Genomic DNA, 14,146 nt, shown 5'->3' with positions numbered 1-14,146 from the left:
GATAGACTTACTGCAAAATAGATACTAATGAATATCATAAATAAAAAAAATAATATCTATCACTGTTTCGTTGTATGAGTCATGATCAGTTTAATAGTAGGCTAATTTTCCTTCTTTTATATCAGTGTTAGCAGAGACCTTGAGCAGTAAAATGACAAAGAAAAGAAAGTGTTAAAGAGAGCAAGACACAATCAAACTAAAGATACATTTCTAGAAAATAAAGGTGTGTATGTAGCTGCTTTGTTTTCTTTATTTCTTGGTCTGTCTACACCAATTGGGAATCACTTTTGTATGTATTTTAACTACTTGCTATACGATTGGGTCATTTAATATGCATCATTTATCACCCAAATGTTCAGTGTTTAAAATAAACCTAGTGCAGAAAGTACATAATTTGCCAAGTATGGAAATATTGAAGTGGAATACAAGTAAGTCAGAAGTGTAGTTAGGTACATTAATATTTTAATAAGTTGAGAATTATACAGTTAAATGAAACTGCTCTAGGCTGCTTTCAGTTGCAAATTCGCATGTTATACTGAACTGACACAGAGTTTTGTTTTATTATTTACTGTGTATCGAGAGTGTCTGTGAACCCCAAGAGAGCAATGTTGTTTGTGCCTCACTATTTTGCTGTTGATTAGATGAAACAACTCCAATAGAAACTGTAACCCAGCCACATTTAATACATGTCAAGAAAAGTGTTTGGGGAATATGACCATAAATAAGCAAAGCTTTTTAATACTTTCTGAAACTCTATCTGTTCTCGTCCTGAAAATGTGAGGCATTTCCCCAGTGGATCATATATATTTAACAGAAAAGCCTCAAATCTTTAACAGCCACGTTTGCTTTGCTCCCTGCAGGGTGAAACTTCGCCTCCTGATTTTTAGTGTCAAAGCAGCCGTACAGCCGGTGATGATGTGCCACTGTGCCATATAGTAGATGGAAATGCTGCAGTTCAGTCAACTCTAATATCCATCTCGGCTCGCTCAGTTGAGAACGTCGTGATACATAATAGTTCCCTCCTGCAAGTGTACAGCTTTTTGAAGAACTTGTTTATGTCTAAAGATGCACAGAGGACTGTCTGCTGTAAAATGAGCTCTTTGTTTGCCCTTCTCTAACTTTAGTTTCTTTTAAAATAAAACCTTTTCTGAGGATACTGCAGACTAACAGGGTGTGAATGGGTTTTCAGTTGTGCTTTTTCCAAAATATTTTGCTGTCTTGACATAAAACTAACTTCTTATTTATTTTTTAGTACACATAATTACTCAAAGATTAATAGTGATGACATAAGTTAAAGCAACATAAAAAATATCCTGTTATATCGGCATACAATTCCAGTCAGACAAGGGTCATGTGACACATATATTTTGTTCCTGGTGGACTCAAAATTGTCACGTTACCATATTGTACCAAGCTAAAAGTTTTGAGTTGTGAGCTGTTTTCCACAGATTACCACAGATGAGTGAGCAAATTGGGGCTCCAAGCTGCAACGTAAGCCTTTGTTATTGATTCTTTCATGTCAACATCTCGTGTGAGCATTACATTAGCCTGAGGGGAAAGATTTAAACTGAAATGCAGATATCCATTCTGGCATTTAATATATCAAATATGTTTTATAATGGAGAATGATGTTAATTGCAGTGTCTTAATAAAAGTATCAAAGTATCAAAGCAGAAGTTTGACTGATGCAGAATGAAATTTAAAATGAATATCTGCCAGTGACATCAGTGGTTTAATCGAGTGCATTGTCACATTAATTTATTTGATGTTACAAAAACTGAATATGCACATATCAAGAGTGTAAATTTTGTTTTTGAGACACATTCGAGATCAAACGAGACACAATGTTTTCCTTTGAGGTCAACAAAGTCTTTATTACAAAAGATGACTTGTATTTTAAGAGTATATTTTAAGCCATTTTGTCATGTCTTAAAGTTTTATTGGTCTTTCTAATGTCTGATCCATCAAGAGAAACTCAAGAAGGTCGTGGCAGACCCTCAGGAGTACATTGAATAAACTGGGGGGGCTGAGAGAAGGAGCACAGTCATTTTCACCATCAAAATCTCGTACAGAGTCAAATTCAAATCAAACTTAATAACACTAATTTATTCCTTAGAAAGCAAAACAGAAACAGTTCAACAACATTTCATAACATTGGTCAAGGTGGTAAAAAAAAATGGTTCACAGCTTTAAGAATCAAAGCTTTTTTCAGAATCTTTACTTTTTTTCTCATGTTTTCACAGTCTCTGTCTCTGAAGATTCAGATACAATTGCCTTCTTCCCCCTTTGTCCAAATTTGAGAAATCTTTCTAATAGTCCACTCTGAGCTCAGGGAGAATCTGCGGTCAAATCAAAAAGAGACTAGCAGTTTACGGCAGTGTTAATGTGACAGATCAGGATTTAAAAAGAAAGAAAATCCCAATCAAACACTTTGATCTCCCCCTTAATCATGGGAGAGTTTATGTCTGTGTAACCCAGCCTCATACAGTGGTCACCCTCATGACCACCTCTTGGTTGGCATGGCGCAGGTTGTTGGGTCTTAACTGGCTGAGGATGTGCAAAATAGTATAGCCACAGTGGTGGTTGAGAATAGTCCTGACGTGACGACCCGTCCTCCGTCCGTCTGTGTTAGAGGAGTTCCTCTCCACACAACCTTTACTGCTGGAACCGATGGGATCATCTAAGTCCTTTGCTTTCTCATAATTAAGCACTTTCCACTTCTGGTTCACCGCCTGCCAGCGCTTAAAGATCCGGTAAACAGACGATCCTTCATGGATTATAAGGCCTGGGCATAAAGGATAAAGGGTGGGGGAGATTGGGGCCAGAAAACAGGGTTACAAATAGACAAACAGTTGTTTGTTCATTAAGAATCAGGAAGTACTCAAATGTACAGAGTTGATGGGAACTATAAGTTCTCGAAAATAAAAAGATTAATTACACTGGACGTGTTTGTGGGTGTTTTGGACTGATGTTTGGTAAGAAACACGTGTTGAGGAAAATCCCTTCACTTGAAAAAACAGGCGTCGACATACTATAACAAATATACTCATGTAAGACTAATTGTTTCTGTGAAATTATAATAAAGCGTTTGTTTTACCTTAAAACTCCTTTGAGGGTCATTGTAACTGATAATGGAGTGTAGACATTCATGGTTCCCAGAGGATGAATCCGACCAACCTCACTGTTCTTCTACAGCACATTTTTTGCTCTCAGTTCAAATTCATTACAACTATTAAACAGACTGTCCTGAAATTTCAAATAAATGAAGCGAGATGACTTTTCATCTGGCGCCACCATGAGGGCCAAATGTCTGGTTGTAAACCATCCTCAGCACAAAATGTCCCTAACTGAAATATTTGGGTTTATGACCAAATAACAGTCCTATCAGCTTCAGTTGCACTTGTTGCACGTGTTTAGTGCTTATTACTGTAGCAAATGTTTGCATGATAACATTCATTCATTCGTTATCCATAAGCCCGCTAACCTTTGCAGGATCACTGTGAGCATGTTAGCATCCTGAAATTAGCATTTAGCTCAAAGTAGTGCTGTGCCCAAGTGAAACCTCACAGAGTCGCTAGCGAGGGTGTAGACTATCAGTCTTGTCAATTAGGCGAATAAAAGAAGTGTTAATTGAAAGTGGGACTGTTATGATTCTCTATGGATTAACTGTGTACCTTGGTGCTTAATAGAGCAAAAACGTGAATTTCCATGAAAGGACTCCTCTATTTGAACCCAAGTAAATACTAATTAATCGTGAATTTATTATTGAAAACATTACTCGTCACATATGTTTTATTATACGCTGACTTTTGAATGCCCGGCTCACCTAGTATGCAGTAATGATACTAATTATGACAAAAATACTCTCAGTGCAGTTAATTGGAATTAATTAAGGGATATTTCACATACATATATCTCAAACACTGTCTCTAGATTCCTGATAAATAGCACTAAATCATAATTGATAATCTCTGGAGATATTTCAGCCAATTATGGACATGCAAAATATAGCGCCCGTATCTTACCTATACAAACTATGTCCATGAAGCCGTACATGCCGTAGCAGATCTGGAAGAGGAGGTCCTGCCGCTGCCACTTGGCTTGAGGGCTGAGAGAGGACCACACCAGCCAGGAGATACTGGCGATGAGGAACAAAGAGCCCAGGATAATGGCTGCAATCTGCACCCTCTCGATCACAGTCAGGGAGATGGCCTGCCACTAGAGAAGACAGAGAGAGACAGAAATGGGCTGAAACCCTGTAAACTGCACAATGCATCTTGATTATGTGAAGAGCTGTTGTGTTATTGTTACACAAAAATGTACCTCTATAGAGCAGTGCACATTTAAATAATCATGTTTGACCTCAACATGTTTTCACAATGTATTCAGCAGCTTCACAGTGAGCAACAGTATTTCCATGTTTTATGATGCTGAAGTGAGAATAGTCAATAATGGACTTCTTCTCTCACACACTTCTCTTTGCCTGTCTGTGGCAGGATAAATTGTCGGGCAGCACGACATTGTAAGAGAAACACATTGCAATTATTTTGACAGATGTTGTAGTTACGAAGATACAGTTCATGGTTTTTCATTTTCACTGAAAAAAACATTTACAATCATGACATCTATTGGGGTCTGTACCAAAGAATCACCTTTTCTTACATCTGGCGATGAGATCCGTAGGTCAAAGCATCTCTGTTGCTCTATAGTACTTCATTATAATGTGTATTTGTCACACATTTTACCTTTATTAAAAAAGGTTTTTGCAATTTGGACATTGCATCACAAGTTTGAAAATATATTGATTAATTGTGCAGCCCTTATAAATGACAGGAACATATATGGCTAAAGTTGTTAATCTTTAATAGTGTGTCTTAAACATGTGATGCATTTTGCAACTACTTAGAGAATCAAGGAGCATTAAAGTAAAGTCAGCTGCCTGTTAAGATGACTGAAACAATAAAAAATACATTAAAAAGACAATAAAAACCTATGACAAAGTAAATTAAAAGCAGATTTCTTAAATAAATGACATTGTTTTGTTAATACTGTACCACTCAAATTCTCCAAAATAATCAGTTCATGATGTTCATTCAGAGACGCAGTGATCGTCTTGTAAATGAGGGAACAAGTGCTTCATCTGATCACATCTCCGTTCCAGCATTCAGAGTCTGGGGTGAGTTTGGTGATGCTGTCTGTTCTCCTCCCATCCATGTGCCACACACTTTGGTTAAATTACATGCCAGCTTTGAAATGTTCACCGTCTTGTGAATGTGGTCTTGGCATCTTCCTCTAAGTCCTCTTTAATTTCCCTCTTCTCTTTTGTCCCTAAAACAGTATAAATAGCTCTGTGGACAGTGAGATGGGCCACTCGCTCTTCATCTGCCAACAGGCGTGAAAATAATGAGGTTTCTTTATGGAATCAGTGCCGACGGGACAACTTCAGTCCAAAGCGTCTCACTGTTGTTGTTGGTGGTGATGTTAACACTGCATGACTTCTTCTGTATGTCTTTACATTTACCTTAAGCCCCTGGACAGTTACTGTGATCCTTTTCTTTCAATAACTCTGTTACATGCTCCCCCCCTGCTGGAGGTGAGATGTATGACCAGAGTCTAATGCCCTTTGTTTGTGCTTCCTCCCAGGTCGCCCTAATTTGATTCAGGGGGAAGACCTATAAAGAGGGAGAGGAAGGTGGCGGACTCTCTCTCACTTCTCCTGCTGCCAGCCTGAGCTGCAACTTGAGTTTTGGCTGTCTGATCTAAAATGTGTCAGTTTTGTGTCCTCAGCTGACTGATGTTTTGGTGAGCCTGGCAGCCCTGTTTTCGCAGCTTTGTTTCCTTAGTGGTAGTTTGGGTGACCCTAGGTTAGAGGGGAGAGCCCAGGTCCTAGGACCCTTTGTGGGTTGGCCTGGGTGGCTCCCCTTTTTGGCTTTTTTCTTTTGGCCGGCACAACAACCTCTTGGGTTACTAAAAGTGTGTGTGCTCAATAAATGGACTGATTATCATGACTGTATTGTCGACTCGATTATGTTGGGCCCTCTGGGAGTAAAGCTACATTAGGGGGTCGTAACAAACTCACCTGCTTAAATCTGAACACTAAAAGTATCAGTGCAGTACAGTGTGTAGGACTTTACCCGTGAAGCCCCTTTAACCGTTTAAACTACAGTGTCATACCTGCAGTGGGTTCTTGGTGCTGATGGCCAGGACCTGGTACTTGAAGTAGCAGAGCTCACAACTCCAGGAGCCCCTCTCACTGATCCAGCGGATAAGGCAGGACTGGTGGGTGCAGCGCACAGAGCCTGCACAGCGACACGGGCTCAACAGCTCCCCCTGCAGGGCACAAAGAGCAGCTGCATGGGACTGACACTGGATGTTGAAAACTGTGATTGAGCCTGCCTGTCACATGATTTGATTTGATTTGATGATGGTGATAACTTAAGACAAAGATCTCTATCATGGAGAGGACAACATGGAAATCAGCAGACAAAACAGAGTTGCAACAACATTTTATCCACTGAAGGTTTGAGGCGATTGTTTCTGTCGTGAAGCTGGAAATGGATTTAAAAAATACTACACTATTACATATAATCACTATGAATCTATACTAATGCTGCATGCATGTTACAGCTATAAAAACAATACAACTGAGGAACAAAGCTCCCCTCCAAAAGATGCGTTTAGGTCAAAATCGGTGCATTTTTTAGATCAAGCCTGGTGACAAATTAAGATAAAAATATTAAAAGTATCAACTGATGAATGTTCCTCTCTTTTTTCTTGTGTCCCAACAAATTTGGATAATCAGTTAACATGACATTAGTCCATTGTATCTATTGCCAGTCATTCTGCAATCCTGCCTCCATTGTTGATTAGTAACTGAATGATAATTATGTGTGAAATAATCCTGACAAACTTCAAACGAAAGGGTAAGTCACAAGTGCAACAACATTACACGATGGTTTTACCACCTACAGTATGAGGAGCTTTTATTTAACAGCTCACTCTCATTAACTATTGATGGCTATATTCATGGTTCCTTTGGATTAATTGGAACAAACCTGAGCTGCATTTTACCTCAGCTGCTCTGAGATGGCATGATATCGGCTTTTTCCAAAGGGTATATCTAATTTAATGTATTCCATTATGTGATATAATTAACACTAAAAGCAGAACGCAAGCAATTATGTGTCTGGTTGGTGCACCAAAATGGAGCATATGAACAAAAGAAAAAATAATCATTTCAATTTCTCTGTCATTGATAATTGTACATCTTTCACCCTCACAGTGTTGAATTGTCTCCATCAGTCGTGCTCAGATCTCATCCTTCTTCTCAGATCGTTAGTCCCTTCATGACTGCATGAAGAAGGTTTTCAGAATTTGTAATAACTCTGTGAGTAGCACTTGGCTCGTGTAGTTGCCACATTTCAGTCCAGATGAACGTTTTGGATGAGATTTCTGGAGCAACGATCGGCTCCCAACTTGTCACACTTGCAGAATTAACCGGAGCCAATGCAAGCCAGAAAGCCTGTCACTCGTCCAAACATTTATTCTTTTATTAGAGCTAATTAGGGTATAAAAGCGAGCAGTTCATCGCTGTGAGGATATTTCAAGCGTCATGCACTATACAGTTATGTGCTGACTTGAAAGAACATTTCAGTGATTGCTATGTTCACTGTCAAAGCAGACACACGCCTTTACGTCCTGAGCCGCAGCCTCTTAAAACATGAATGGAAATGTGATAAAGGGAGATTATACTGTTTACTTGTTTGGACACATTTCACTGTCTGCAGCTTCTTTTGAATAAAGTTTTCTTCTCTCGTGTCACTTTGCTGTAGCCTCAAAAGAAATCACAGGACATCTGGCGCTGGCTTGTGTTGTCAGTGTGAGAGTCCCCAGGGCCCCTTGGACTGACAACACTCTCGCACATCTCACTTTACTTCCTGTCTGACTCTAGGTGATGTGCTGTGGTCTTTAATTAGTTGGATATCCAGAGGTTAAACCAGAACTTTGTGAAACCTCCAGCAAAGTCTGACTCCTCAAGGTTGAACTCGTCCACAGGATTTTGACGTGCTTGTGTCCACGTCTTGGACCAGGGACTCAAATAAACAATTTTAAAAACTCTGTGTGGGCAGAAGATATCTGAGCTGTATTCTTTGTGACCTTGCCGCAGCCTGAAGGAATGATCACAGGTTTGATCCCCGCATTAACAGTTCCTACTGTAGATTCACTCAGCAAGTTACTGAACTCCTGCTGCTTCGCCCACTCAAATCCCCCAGAATGATAATGAGTAAAAATGTCTTTTATGTCGAGGAATTGTTCACTGACACTTTAAATACTAATTTTGTGCATATGATGGACTCCACTGGTTCAAATAGTAAACACAAAGCTCCTCTTGCGTCTCTCCAGCCTGTTCTTTACTGATGTCCTTCATCTGCCCACTGCTATTTTCAGATCACTGTTGATAGATGGACTCCTGTTTTTAGTCTAAACCCGTCTGGATGTTGACTTTGCATCCGAGCAGACTTGATGCAGCTTACAGATATTTGAAACAGTTTGGTGTCGATGTGTAATGACTCACACCTTCATCAAGGGTTTTTAAAACGTCTTTGTTTCAATTATTAAACCACTTCAAAGGGCACTCCGATGATTTTAACAACCATCTGCACCTGTAATGAGCACTGTTCAGCCTGTGAGATCAGTTGTACAATGTGTTCTGTAATAACCCTGATGATGTTGAAGGGATGTCATCAGGGTAAACGTGGACATCGACAAAGCAGGGTTATCTCAGGCAAATCGGAATTTGAATATTTCCGACCTCCTGCTAAAAAAAAATCGCTCAAAGTCAAAAAGATGCTATTGAGTTCCACTATGGGAAATGTAGGATCCATGCAAAGGATTTTTAGAGCTCACCCTAGGGACAAAAAAATCTGGATATCTCTTAAATTTCTGACGATTCTCTGCAAAAATCTGTCTGAAAGAGACGCCTTTCTTGGTGCGGACCTCTTTTACAGCACAAGAATATATAAAACACTGAAAACGCTCAGTGAGTCCCCTTTAATTCTGGACTAGATGTAGACTGTGACAGACTGGGCACCAAGTCTTTATTTGTGGACATAATGAACTAAAATTGTACAACATATTCTTAAACAAGTACACTTCTGGATAAATATCTGCCTGACCTTTTCTGAGCATTGCCCACTGGGTTTGTTGTCCTCCAACTGCATATTTTAGTGTTTTATTTTTCATGACAGCAGGAGCCACGTGCTCAGACAGCAGTGGAGGAGTGAACCTGATGACCTGCCTGCCTTCAACACACTTCCCTCAGTTCAGCACCACGTGGTTCGAAGCCCCAGGAGCCACGGAACACCTGCGCTACTGAGATGCCGACAGGAACCTGGACTCACGGGCACCAGGGTCCAACTGAGTACAGCTCCGACCCTTATTAAAGGATACCTGTGTTACTGAACTTTACCTTCTCCGGCCCCTGGAAGCAGATCCGGCACTGCGGTGATCGAGTCCCGCTCTCTGACAGACTCGGGAGGGAAGCTGCGTCCAGGCCTCCGTCCTTGTTGTCTTTGGCTCCATCCTCATTGTTCTCAAAGGCCAGGCTGCGTGGCCGCGGGTCAGAGCCGTAATATTCCTCCTCATCGTCCCGGTGGGAGCAGCCGAGAGGCGGCCACCCACAGCCCCCCATGGCGAGCCCTCTCATCCTGGTCTGGGTGTCCGGGTCTGTGCCTGTGTCCGTCCTCCTGCTGCTGCTGGATCCGGAGCGCATCAGGAACAACACTTTGAGTTCATTGAAAAACATCCGGATCCGATACTTAAACATTCTTCAGCAGCTTTACTACACAGGCACAAACAAAAGTAGCCTTCAGCTTGACTGTGACACGTCCATCATCATCATCATCATTCTTTATTATTTTGTATTATTGCATCTGAACCATTTGATTCAAGTAGACAAGTCACATTCTAATAAATCAAATGCAATTCTAGGTCAAAAAAGCACGCGGACAACATGATAGGCTCTTAGATCAGCCCATAGCTCTTTGCATATCCTGTTGTTATAGCATGTGCACCGCAATCCAGCCAATAGGGAGGGATTATTTTTCATGGACGGAGGCGTTTTCTTTCGGGATTCAATGGAGACTGAGAGCCACGAACACCGAGGCTCCAGCATTACAGTCCGAGGGCTCCAGCGGCATCCTCCCATGCCTACATCTCCAGCCCGGTTCGTCTACTTGTATCCCGGAGGATCCGTCGGGTCCTCTCCCCCCTTGAGATCGACAGGAGCTTTGTCCAACAAAACGTGGCGGAGAAGCTGCAAAGGATGGTGTTAAATCCTATTAACAACTAAGTTTAAGCCGATTTATATCCGAGTTTCTTGTTTCCCTCCAGGGGTGTTGTAAATACGCGAGGTGACAAGCGTGCATCCTTTGTTGTCTCGCAGAGGAGGCATCCATCAGTCCACCAGTTTCCTCCTCTTCTCCTTCTCCTTGTTGTTGTTGTTCTTGTTCTTCTTCGCAGTTGCCTTTTCTCTCTCTCTTTGGGTTGGTGGATCGAGCGGCGGGTTTCGTCCCACACCTCGACCCACTTAGAAAGTTACAATCCGGCAGCGTCGCATTTTAACAGACGGATGCGAGGAGAAATTAAAAAAACAAATCTGCCGAACAGTGAAGAAGGATCCATTACGCGGCAACTTGTAATGGCAGTTCTCCTCTTTCTCCAAACATCTCTCTGCGCCACAGATCAGGAGGAGCGGGAGGAGGAGGAGGAGGAGGAGGAGGAGGAAAGAGATGGATTCCTGCACAAACACCGAATGAGCCGACGGCGGGCTGCAGCCGGCCCTTCCGAGTTGTTAAAGACACATGCTCATCACCATCATCATCATCATCATTATTATCATCATCATCACCACAACTGTCACCAAATTAAAACGAGGCCTGGTGCTGCTTCACAAGGCGAGCTACAGCCACGAGTCCAGTTCCACCACCATGTTAAAACTTAATCCTCAGTTGGTCTTCAGGCGCCTCAGGTCAAAAGCACAAACTTCTCCATCCTCCCTCCAGCTGCTGAGGAGAGCACAGATGAGATGAGCTTCATCCACAGAGGCCGCTGCTGTCCAAGGTGCTGATAATCATGTGACGTGCAGGACACATGCTCATATTCATGGGCTGATGGAGGGGAGAAAAAGTGTGTGTGTGTCTCATGCATGGTGTCACAAGGCTCTAATAGCACAAAACAAAGACAGTAGAGTTTTTTTTAAAAGCTTATGCTCTGGTTAGGCTTAGGCGCAAAAAGTCCTTGGTTAGGGTTAGGAAAACATCAACGTCTGGCTAAAAATACCTGAAGTGGTTGCCACAAACATGGATGTAAATGTCCCGAGGTTTCCTCAGAAACACCGGGTTATGTCAGCACCAACACCACTACAGATGGCCCGAGTTTCTGTCAAATATCAGAAAATGTATCGCATTCTCCTTAAAACATCGAGCAGTTCATTGAAGCTGTAGCTCTATCCTTGAAACTGGGCTGCATTTTGCACGTATGATTTGTGTAGACAGTAGTAGCTTTAATGTGTTGCATGTCTGTATAATCTATAAAATGTATAGCTGCACTAAGTTATGGCAAATACAATGATTTAATGATACAGGCACACTACTAAAGCCAGCTGTCATTCACAGTGTGTGTCATCATGAGCAATAAGGTAAAGTAAGTTGAGAGCAGCGAAAGAGTGAGCACCAGTCAGATGATTTACATATACAGTTGTATATAATCATGGTTATGGCTGCACTTTATTAATTTCTAGTCTCAATCTCTGCTGCATACAGTTAAACAGGAAAAAGTACACAGTCTGAAACCACAGTGAGGATCGACAAATAAAGAGAAGTCGTCTGATGGAGCAATCATAGATCCCAGATGGACAACACTATCCCTGTCGAAGCAGAGGCTGTTCAGCCCATCACAATCAAATATTTTGTCTGTAGCACAGTGAGGCAAGATACCTGATTCGGGACTTATATGCCAGCGCAACACTGGCTCAAATGCTTTCTCAAATCATACAGATACTCTTTACATCCGCCTTGAGATTTGCAGTGTTTCAGGAGCGCATACTCAGGAGTGATTCCAAGGCTGATAGATATAAATCAGCCGACAGCCTTAGTAAACTTCCTCAAACGGTGGGAGGACTCCCCCGATGGTAGTTTTGCTGAAGCTCTTTGCGTCCCACTGGATGAAAGTGAGTGCAGCGAAGCTGACAGAACTGACGAAGAGGGACATTTCACAGTATGTAAACTCTGCTGGATCTGTGACAGTCAGCACCTCTGTTTGCCGCTCCAGCTCCAACACAACATCTCTTCGTCACATGGTGTTTCATGCGACCCCCAGGGCCTGAGACAGTGATTGTGGCCAAAAACTACAGGACTTGCCCGACGCAAAGTCTTTGAATCTACAGATCGAGGAAACAGGAGGACCTGAAAGAACATCTCCCCTCAGTGACTGAAGTAGTGGGTGACATTGTTGACAAATGGTCCGGTGGGACAGGAGAAATCAAAGAAGAGGCTGACAATGCTCCCCTGCTTCTCAGTACCTCTTTGGTATTGGTATTGTCGTCATTTCCATATGGGGTTAATACTTAATAAATTGAGAGACTTTTTTGCCTCACAGACTGTACCCTCAGAGGACCGCCCATGAAAACCAGTGAGTTCGCAAACGCAGCTTTTTGTAGTTTTCCCCAGATAAAACAACCCGTCTTCTTTGTGAGTTTGGACAAGGATTCAGGGTCCTCTGAACATATAGGCTCAAAAACTAGGATGCCTCTGATAAAGCTGTTAATTTACCAGGAGCTGCTCCAGACTCCCGAAGGCCGAGATCTAAAGTTTACAGTCGGACCAGCAAGACAACAGTTGTCAGTGTGAAAAATATATTCCCACTTCCCTTTCTTCACTACTTCCCACTTCATCTTGTGCCATTAAAAAAGACCATCAGTCTCACCCTCAGAGGTGGAGGGTAGAGGTGACCAGGAACTACAAAACTGCTTTCCTTCAAGATGAATGCCATTACAAGACGTTTTTCACTAAGGGCATTTTTACACAACAGTTGTTATCCATAAGGGGATAAAGTATGGAGGTGATTTACAGCAGTTCTAACTAGGACTGTGACCCAGAGGCGAAAAAGACACAGCAGGCGGGGATCTGACAGTTGTGCTTCAACAGGCAAGAAACAACATGCAGAGGCAGAATATTTTCACATCTTGCTCAGTGAATTGGGGATTTAGTTCGTCCAAACCACAGATGATTGTGTAGAGACAAACCAAGACTGTTTTGGTAAGCTTTGCTTTTGTTGAATCACAATGAGTTGATGAGGCAATAATCAACTCATCGTCTTAGTTTGGTCAAAGAGAGAAACTTGAATTCAGACAACCCTGTGTCACTGTGTTTGTCTTCGCCTACCTATGAAAAAAAAAACATAGTCTCCTTCTGTGATTAGGTGAGTAGTAACAAGTATGCCACTTAAAACTAAAGGCCCCATAACTACTTGGTGAGGTTTAGGAAAAGATCATTGTTTGCCTTAAAATAACGACTTCCTTAAAACAATCACCAACACTTGGTTAGGTTTGAGAAAGGAGAATTGTTTTGTTTAAAATAACTGCTCACTAACAGCCATTAAACCACCTGACTGACCCCGGCCTCCTCCCAAAGAAGAATAAAGGAATAAAAATCAGAAATGCTGTGCCAGTCATCAGTAGAAATGTCCAACTTTAGTCAACATTTGTAGAGACAAAACAGAGAACTGGTCAAATGCTTCCTCAACTCCCAGATTGGAAAATAAAAGGATGATAAATTAAAAGAATATATTAGTTTTTACTGTATACAAACACATACACCATGACTGTAGATATGCCCTTCGTCTTTTATTAAATGTATTTTGTGATAATTTGTATTCATTTTTCATTACCATCTTCTTCTTCTTTTTCTTCTCATAGAAATTTTTCAACGTCTTGTTTCAGACTTTCATCACAGCCACTGAGTCACTCTGCATGCCAATGTCACTGCACTACATCCCCATTTCTGGCCACAAGTGCGGATGCTGGCAGCGTCAACATCCTTCCCCTCTAGCAGGCAGCGGGAACACAAATGCAGCAGCGGTGGCAGGG

At 41.7% G+C, this 14,146-nt stretch overlaps 1 protein-coding gene across 1 annotated transcript; it reads right to left on the bottom strand.

The window, feature by feature from the left end:
• Positions 1-1,847: 1,847 nt before the first annotated feature.
• LOC115584120 (E3 ubiquitin-protein ligase MARCH9-like) lies at positions 1,848-11,117 on the bottom strand. The gene is made up of 4 exons (XM_030421541.1): positions 9,470-11,117; positions 6,175-6,330; positions 4,026-4,218; positions 1,848-2,785 (listed from the first exon to the last, which is right to left on the bottom strand). The coding sequence occupies exons 1-4, from the start codon at positions 9,824-9,826 to the stop codon at positions 2,481-2,483; spliced, it is 1,011 nt and encodes a 336-aa protein (XP_030277401.1). The 5' UTR covers positions 9,827-11,117; the 3' UTR covers positions 1,848-2,480.
• Between the last annotated feature and the right edge of the window lie 3,029 nt (positions 11,118-14,146).

Source organism: Sparus aurata, chromosome 6 (genome assembly GCF_900880675.1).
Source record: "Sparus aurata chromosome 6, fSpaAur1.1, whole genome shotgun sequence".
In the NCBI taxonomy this organism is placed as follows: Eukaryota; Metazoa; Chordata; class Actinopteri; order Spariformes; family Sparidae; genus Sparus; species Sparus aurata.
This window is presented reverse-complemented; position numbering and strand designations above follow the sequence as displayed.